Source organism: Pan paniscus, chromosome 9, assembly GCF_029289425.2.
Source record: "Pan paniscus chromosome 9, NHGRI_mPanPan1-v2.0_pri, whole genome shotgun sequence".
Taxonomy (NCBI): Eukaryota; Metazoa; Chordata; class Mammalia; order Primates; family Hominidae; genus Pan; species Pan paniscus.
In genome coordinates this window covers 33,963,748-33,972,500 of record NC_073258.2, presented here as the reverse complement: position 1 = coordinate 33,972,500, position 8,753 = coordinate 33,963,748, and the positions used below count along the sequence as shown (strand labels likewise).

General features: G+C 37.0%; 1 protein-coding gene and 1 long non-coding RNA gene across 5 annotated transcripts in view; one reads left to right on the top strand and one right to left on the bottom strand.

Moving 5' to 3' along the window:
- Positions 1–8,753, bottom strand: part of ELP4 (elongator acetyltransferase complex subunit 4) — a 274,679-nt gene that overhangs the window by 22,211 nt on the left and 243,715 nt on the right. For 2 of the 4 annotated variants that reach the window (XM_034932357.3, XM_034932358.3), the window contains exon 10: positions 1–8,753. This exon is cut by the window's left edge and continues 21,475 nt beyond it. The exons of the other annotated variants lie outside the window; for them this stretch is intronic. In XM_034932357.3, the coding sequence (XP_034788248.1) occupies positions 8,610–8,753 (144 nt within the window). In that variant the 3' untranslated portion in view covers positions 1–8,609. 4 annotated transcript variants of the gene reach the window in all.
- Positions 1–8,753, top strand: part of LOC129393352 (uncharacterized) — a 60,956-nt gene that overhangs the window by 5,706 nt on the left and 46,497 nt on the right. The gene's annotated exons all lie outside the window — the stretch shown is intronic.

Below are 8,753 nucleotides of genomic sequence, written 5' to 3'. Positions count from 1 at the left end.
AGTATCCTCCATTAACTGTCAGGATGGTCCATTTCACAATCAAGCCAACTTATATCTGTCTGGATTACACTCTAAGGTTCCCTGACCCTTTCTGAGTCGCCACTTATTACTTAAATCTTAAACTTCATTTCTGTGCTTGACAGCAATGCCATTGTTTTGCTTATTTTCTGATTGGGAGGCTGGCAGTCTCTTCTGAGACTGATGCCAACTGAGCTCTGTGTATCAGCCAGTAGGAGTCACTTGGAGCAGATGGTCATCATCCTTCCCCACAGCCCAAATCCCTGGTCTGGGTGGCAAAGTCCCAAGACCACACCTACATACATGCCAACTGTCCTTATTTACTAAGATACTCCTTCTTATTTGTTTAGCTTAATAAATCATTTGCCCTAATATCTTTCTAATGAACTTATGTTCTCATTTCAATTTTCTTTAATATATCTTCCTATTAGCATATCTCCCCACTGTCCCTATCCTTTATTGCCCATGCTATTAGAATGTACATTTTTAAATTCAAATCTTTTTTTGGTTTCATAAATGTCCATCTTTACAGAGATTTTATATACTTACTGGTATATATGTAACAGGTTGAAATTCTATTCTGGTGAAAAAGTATATTGACTCCTTCCATTTCCATTCCTCCAACTTAAAATATTAAAGTTCAATCTTGGGTATAGTTAAAAAAATGAGTAATTGTTTTATTACTCTAAACAGCATCTGAATGGCTTTTTTTTTTTTTTTTTTTGAGACAGGGCCTTGCTCTGTTGCTCAGGCTGGAGTGTAGTCGTGCAATCATGGCTCACTGCAGCCTCCACTTTCTGGGTTCAAGTGATCCTCCCACCTCAGCCTCCCGAGTAGCTGGGACCACAAGTGTGTGCCACCATGCCCAGCTAATTTTTGAAATTTTTTGTAGAGACAGGGTCTTGCCATGTTGCCGAAGCGATCCCCTTGCCTTGGCCTCCAAAGTGGTGGGATTACAGGCGTGAGCCACCGCGAACAGCCTTGCCATTGAGTTGATAAAGTTTCTGAAAAAGCCGATACCTAACTTAACTATAGAACACAGCATATAGTTTAATTCCTAAGAGAGCTAAAGATTCATAAAATACTCAAAATAAATTTAAGCCCCATAGTTCCTTACTCTTGGGGATGTATAGTTATTGGGAACATCCTAAGCCTAACTTTTTGAAATAGCAGTGAATTATTAGTACATGTTATTTTTGGATTGAGAAAGCAATGCATCTGATCACTCAGAAACATACAACATTCTGGTAAAAAGATGACTGGTCTCTGCTATTATAATCATAACGTAATAGGGTTAAATAATACGTCATAATAATTTGCATTTAATTTTCCCTTAGAATCATCTGGAATATCTAAGGAAGTCATCTAAGTACAGTTACAGGAAGTATTATTTCTAAAAAGTTATATCTAAATTAAATTGACATGAAGTGAAATATGCTATTTAACTTACACTTAAGTGGGACCTATTAGGAATCTTATGTAAAGTTAAAAGACCTTTTGAAATACAAATATCGTCTTCTAATGTTTTTATAATACATTTAAAAAAATCTAGCATACTTAAACTGATGCATATTTCTACTTAAGGAAAAGAACTTGCCAAAGCAAGAAAGATAAAATCAGGATGGCAAGATATATTTCAACCTGTTAAGCTGGGGTTTAGAGTAATTTCTTTCAAGGACTAGAGGCATTCTGGAAATATTATGAAATCCACAGGAAAGAAGAAATAGGACTTTTTGAGCCTAGATTAGATTTAACGTGGTGACATGTTTCAAAGTTGTGCCATTAGGAAACAGCAGGCCAAATAAATGAGATACTGCTTAGTCAAAACTTCAGTTTTTCTAGTGTCCATGTAGCTAAGGTAAGCTTCTCTTTCCCTAGCATTGGAGGAGAAGTTGGTATGTAATTTGTTGGGAGTTTATGTGATATAGAGCCCATCCCAAAGGTGGACATAAAAGTATATATCTTTATGGTAGTCAGGCTCATCAATATCTCAGATCACTTAATAAAGCACTGAAGCTGATGAATACAAACTATTCAAGCTGGTAATTAGAAAACACTGACCGACCATAGTGGCTCATAGTCTGTAATCCCAGCACTTTGGGAAGGCGAGGCAGGTGGATTACTTGAGGTCAGGAGTTCAAGACTACCCTGGCCAAGTGAAACCCTGTCTCTGCTAAAAATACAAAAATTAGCTGTGTGTCATGGCATATACCTGTAATCCCAGCTACTCGGGAGGCTGAGGCACAAGAATCCCTTGAACCCAAGAGGCAGAGGTTGCAGTGAGCCAAGCCCGTGCCACTGCACTCCAGCCTGGGTGACAGAGCGAGACTCCGTCTCAAAAAAAAAAAAAAAGAAAAAAGAAAAAAGAAAAAGAAAAGAAAACACTTAAACGAGGTAGGGCATATTACATGAAAAACAATGCTATTAGTGTGTGAAAATAAGCCTTAATAAAAAGTAAGCAACAGGCTGTTGTGTACTTTGTGGAGGTTTATGAGAAGATGCATATTACACAGTTAGTGAAATTATGTTTTGGGGAGCTTGGGAAAAGGAAAGTGAATTCTTACTTCAGACACCTTTTAGGATAAATCTCCCTTTAAAAAGAAAGGATAGTTTGCATATCCATGAATGATATATTTTCCTTACCCTAATAAGGTATGGCTAATGTTAGCATAGGTGCTCCAGTCATTCAGGATAAAATCAATTATTTTTAAGCAGTGGATTCTTGTAGAATTATACATAGGCATTTAAGGCACCTAAGGACAAAGGAAAAAACTCAAAACTTAATATATTCTCTAATTTTGCTTTTCTACTAGAAGGAAATATGTGTGGGAAAGAACTTCTTGATTTGTAAATTAATTACTTTGGAGGATGATTAACGCATTATGTGGGTACACCAAGCAAAACTTCTTTTTGCTATTTGTTGTATAGGTAACAGAATATAAGATTAATTCTCAGCCATGTGTAGCCATTTAAATAAAAACATATTAAGCAATTTTGTTAATTTTCACAGAACAGAATGATGGAAGAAAGTAAGTCACAAGCGTATATCTACCAATAAGAAAACAACTAGATATGTTACATAATATGACATGAGCTTGTTAAGATCATTAAATGTTTTAAAAATTTTCTATTAAAAACTTCTGGCTGGGTGTGGTGGCTCACTTAGGTTAGGATTTCGAGACCAGCTTGGGCAACATAGTGAGACCTTGTCTCTACAAAAAATACAAAAATTAGCTGAGTGTGGTGGTGTGCACTTGTAGTCTCAGCTTATTTGGGAGGCTGAGGTGGGAGAACTGCTTGAACCTGGAAGGTGGAGTTTGCTGTGAGCTGTGACTGCACCACTGTACTCAAGCCTGGGCAACAGAGTGAGACCATCTCAAAAAAAAAAAAAAAAAAAAGTTCCACCCTCTTTGTCAACATACCATTAACAACAGAATTTATTTCATATAAAACGTTTTAGTGTGAGGTGAGGTCTTGTACAATATACTGTGACATATACTATCTGACAAAACTTGGGTTGGGCAAAAAATGCAAAAGCAGAGAATTTTCTAGGCTGACAACGTCCATGGTCATAATAGTCTAGTCCAGTTGAAACACAGGGCAATTATCATCTATAAAACCTTGGGCTTAACAATCAAGTTCCTATAAGTCTATCTATTTGATTTCAACAACCATTAATTTCTAATTTCTTCACTATATTGCTATATAACTCGAACAGATTCCATTTCTGGAATGATAAAGAACGAACATGAGTGTGACCCACAAATTAAAGGCTGAGATAATATAAAAAATCCTCGAGGAATTTACCTAGGGGTAGGAAATTCAACCATGGGAGGTTGTTAATACACTCTGAAATTAGAAGTTGAAAACTGAATTCAGTAACTTTAAGCTGTGTTGAAAGATCTGTAGAAACACATTGTAAAATAACATTATTAATCATTGTTTGACTTGAAAATAAACATAAAATTCACCAATGACATTAAGTATAAAATTGTTTAATATAGTCCTGAATTGTTTTAGAAAATTATAATGATCAGGGAGGAAAAATAGATAACTCTAGACCAGAAACTCATGGCAGTAAGTCAAACAGACTTTGATTTCTTTGTCTAATGCCAAAGAAATGACAGACACTATTCCAATGTTAAGTATATTTTGTAAGAAGAAAGTCTGTTACATTTCTTTTAAAATGATGTATTGAGCACACATTTATATAGAAATACAATAAACTATTACCTCCACTTCTATGAGCCATTTTTTACCAAGATGTTTCCTTTTCTTAGAACCAAAATTTGAGCAAACTGTTACGTCTGGCGTGTTGTGTAATGAGTCCTATCAGGCCCAGGGTTCTCTTAATCACATTCAAGTACCATTTGGAAGTACTTCATCTCTGACAAAGTTTAGTGTGCATGTGAGCACATGCATAAGTGTTTTCAACTTCAGAAAATGAGCATTGAAGAGGGATATTGAATAACCCCAAGAGCTTATTAACCAGTGCTCCTTGTCATTTCCTTAAAGAAACACGGCAAGCTGAAGAGCTTCTGTAAGGATGAGTGGAGATAAAGATGTGGAGCATATTGTGTTTAAGAGGAACAGTGTGCTTATTTGTCAGCTCCCAAACGACAGGCTGCTTGCTCTGTACTACTGTTGCTAAAAATATCATGCTTGGCATGGTAGATGCAAAAAAAAAAAATAAATCTGTAGTCTGATTTGGAAAGAATTCAAAGAGGTAAAAATGTAACTGGGATCTTTCCCCTTCCACTAACTTTATACTTCCCCTGCTTTCCCTTAGAAATTTGTTTTTCCTTAGGTAGACTCAAAACCCAGGGGCTAATTTATTTAACCCCTTCCATGGTTTTCCATAGTCTGGGTATAGCAAATAAATACCAAGTAAACTCATCAGTAATTACAAATACAGAGGAAACAAATGAAGTAAGTAGAAGGCATATTTTGATTTTCTTGCATTCCTTAAGATGGCACATGTTGTTTTAAAACAGTTTTTGGTGATAGTTCTATATTTCAGTATGATTTTTTCAAAAAACTGGCATTGTCAAGTTTAAAGATGGCGAAGAAGTTAAAAATCTAGACATTATATCAGATTCTCTGATGGTTACAATGAAACATGCAATTCATACTCTTAATCTGGCTCAATACCATTGTTATCAGCCATTGTTTATGCCGCAGTGGACAGCTTTCTAAATCTCTTTCAGTTAATGGATATTTATGTTTCATCTATGTCAAAGGATAAGCAGATAATCAGGTAAAATAAATTACACAAATATGCAAGAGCCTGAAATCAAAGTAGAGAAGGAGAAAAGCAGGGAAGACTTTTTTTGCTTAATATTTACATAACTTTAAAACCTCCCTGTCCTCTCCTTTTTTCCTTTCTTCCTTTTCTTTCTCAACCAATGTTTATTGAGCACCACCATGTACAAGGCAACAAGCTAGCTGGAGATTCAAGTAATCCTTGTCCTTAAGAAGGTGCTGCAAAGGAGCTGAAAGTACACTTAAAGAGAGACTTTAACGGACAAGGAAAGGCTTTGAGGAGAAGGTACTGCTCCAGTCAAATTTAAAAGGCAAGTTAGAGTTAGATGGGAAATTAGAGTCCTAGGAGAAGAAGAAAAACAGCAAATGCAAAGCCAAAGAGGGGTAAAAGTGTGGGTTGTTTGGTATGAATGGTGATTATGGTTTGTGCCAGAAATAGTAAAAGATAAGGATGGAGAAGTAGGCAGAGGCAGAATCTGTAGGGCTTCCATTCTGAAGGCAGTGGTGAATCAATGAAGGCTTTTAGTCATGGAAAGTGGCATGATTAGATTTTCCTCCTGAAAATACTTCTCTGGCTATAAGGACATCATTCTTCTGTGGGAATAACGGGCTGGGCAACACTGGAAGCAGGGAGACCAATTAGGAGGCCAGTACAGCAATCCAGGCAAGTGAAGATGAGCTCCCATCCCCCAAAACAGGCAAAGCCAGAGGCTTTGTTACTTCTATTTGTGATCACCTCTGTGATTCTTTTAAATAAATTTCCCAAACCTTTCAATATTTACTCCTTCAAAATAAAACCTTATCCCGGATATGTAGGAAAATTCAGAGGATCTACCAAAAAGTTGTTGTGGTGTTGCTGATATCATTTGTCTCCTAGTCTCTCTCCACAAGGAACCAGGTGTTAAATGAAGATTTGGTGAGAAACTGGATGTGAAGCATGAGAAAAAGGGAGGTATCAAAGATGGATGGATGAATGGATGGACAGACTTACCAATTTGATAAGTAATTACTAAGCTACAGGTATTATTTTAGGTACCAGGTCCAGGTCCACTAATATTCTTTTTTTTTGTAATTCCAGGATCCCACTTGCATTCAGTTGCTATATCTCCACAGTCTCCTCTAGTCTATAACAATTCCTCAATTTTTCCTCATCTTTTATGTATGACTTTGATACTTCTAAAGAGTACTGATCAGTTATTTTATAGAATGTTCCTCAATATGGGTTTGTCTGAAGTTTTTTCATGATAGAAATTATGCATTTTTGGCAAGACTGCTAAAAAAATAATGTCTGCTTCTCAGCGCATTTTACCAAGGGGTTCATGATGCTGATATGTCTTATATACTGGTGCTGTTTACCTTGACTATTTTGTCAAGTTGGTGTCTGTCAGGTTTCTGTAATATAAAGTTTTACCTTATACTTTGTAAGTACCTTGCTCAAATTTCTACCCATTAATTTTTGCATCCTTTGAGGAATCTTGTCTGCAACATTTATTACTGTGTTATCTGCCTAATAGCAATTCTCTATTTCCCTCTTTCCTTCTAGATTTACTAATTCATTAATTTATTTATTACAATAGTATGAACTCATAGATATTTATTTTATTTTAGGGGCTAAAAAACAATACTATTTTCTTGCTCAAATTGTTTTATCTTTGGTCATTAGGAGCTATTTCAGGCTGGCTCCTGTGGGTTTTCTGACATGTCCCCATCCATCTTTCTTTAAATGTTTCCTTACTTTTTGGCACATGATGTTCAGTCTTGTTTTATATTTTCCCTCCTTTGGGCCTGGAATCCAGCAATCAAACACTTCTTCCTGAAGCCCTGGTTTCTTTTACTGGAAAACTGAGCTCAGAGAGCAAGAACTGGCACTAGAATGCCATTGTTATGGGGGTGTCATTGCTTTAGGCCAGGGAGAGGATTTATTTTTGACATAGAGTCTTGCTCTGTCGCCCAGGCTGAAGTGTAATGGCGTGATCTTGGCTCACTGCAACTTCCGCCTCCTGGGTTCAAGCGATTCTCCTGCCTCACCCTCCTGAGTAGCTGGGATTACAGGTGCCCGCCACCATGCCCAGCTAATTTTTGTATTTTTTAGTAGAGATAGGGTTTCACCATGTTGGTTGGGCTGGTCTCGAACTCCTGACATCAGGTGATCCACCCACCTCGGCCTCCCAAAGTGCTGGGATTACAGGCATGAGCCAGCATGCCCAGCCTGGGGAGAGGATATTTTAAAGATAGGTTGGTCAGGGAAAGCCTTTCTGAGAAGGTCATTCAAGCAGACTTAAAAAAAGTGAAGTAGGGAACAATGCAAGGAATACTAGTTGTACTAGTATTACTGTACTAGAGGGTACAGTAGGTGCAAGTCGCTGAAGTAAGAACATGGTTGGCAAGCAACAGCAAGATGATGAAGGTGGTTGCAGCTTGGTGGGCTAGGGGGAAAGTGCTAGGGAATGAGTTGTGAGAGTAGACAGGAGCTTTGTAAGTCAGAGTAAATAGTACGGATTTTAATGAGAAGCCACTGGCGTGTTCTGAGCGGGGGAGTAGCATAATATGATTTACTTCATGATAAAGGATTACTTTGAATGGTGTATGGCAAACAAGTGTGGGTAGACAATTTAGGAGGCTACTGTAGCAGCCTTTGTGAGAAGTGGATGATAGCAAGATATGATGGGGATTAGGCTCACGATTATAGCAGCAGAGGTGGTAAGAAGTGGCTAGATTTGGGGCATGTGTGTATTTACGTAGAAATACTTCAAACATATAGAAAACTCAGAAAATAACATTAATTAAAGCACCCATGTACTCATCACTAAACTTTATTGCCTTCTAACATTTGGTCACACTTGCTTCAGAATAAAAGAATAGTGAAGATTCCTGTGTATCTCTCCACTACTCCATACCTCTCTAGAGGTAAGCACTGAAGTAAATTTGACATCTATTTTTCTCATGGACAGTTTTGAATCACTACTAGATATATGTATATACATAAATAATGTATAATGTTATTTTACATGTTTAAAATTTAATAAATTTCATACAAATGCAATCATAATGCATGTATCATTTTGTAACTTATCTCATATTTTTCTGTTTCACAAAAAATGCTATATTCAACATTCTTTTACTTTTCTTCTTATTTATGTGCTGAAGTTGTTCTAGAGTGTATATCCACAAGTGGAATTTCCTGGTCAAGAAACATCCACGGTATCCATATTACAAGTTATTGCCAACTTTTTCTGAGAAGCAGTTGTAACAATTTACACAACCATCAGTAGAGTATGAAAGTTCCTGTTTCTCTTAACTTCTTTGCCAACTTACTCGACTCCCAGGCTTTAGAAAATACACCAATTTGATGGGTATGACATGATAGTTGTTATTTTAATTTGCATTGTCCTAGGCAGAGGGAATAGCAATATCAAGGCCCTGAGGAGGTAGTTTGCAGGGTGAATCCAGGAATAGTGAGGAGGCCAGCACAT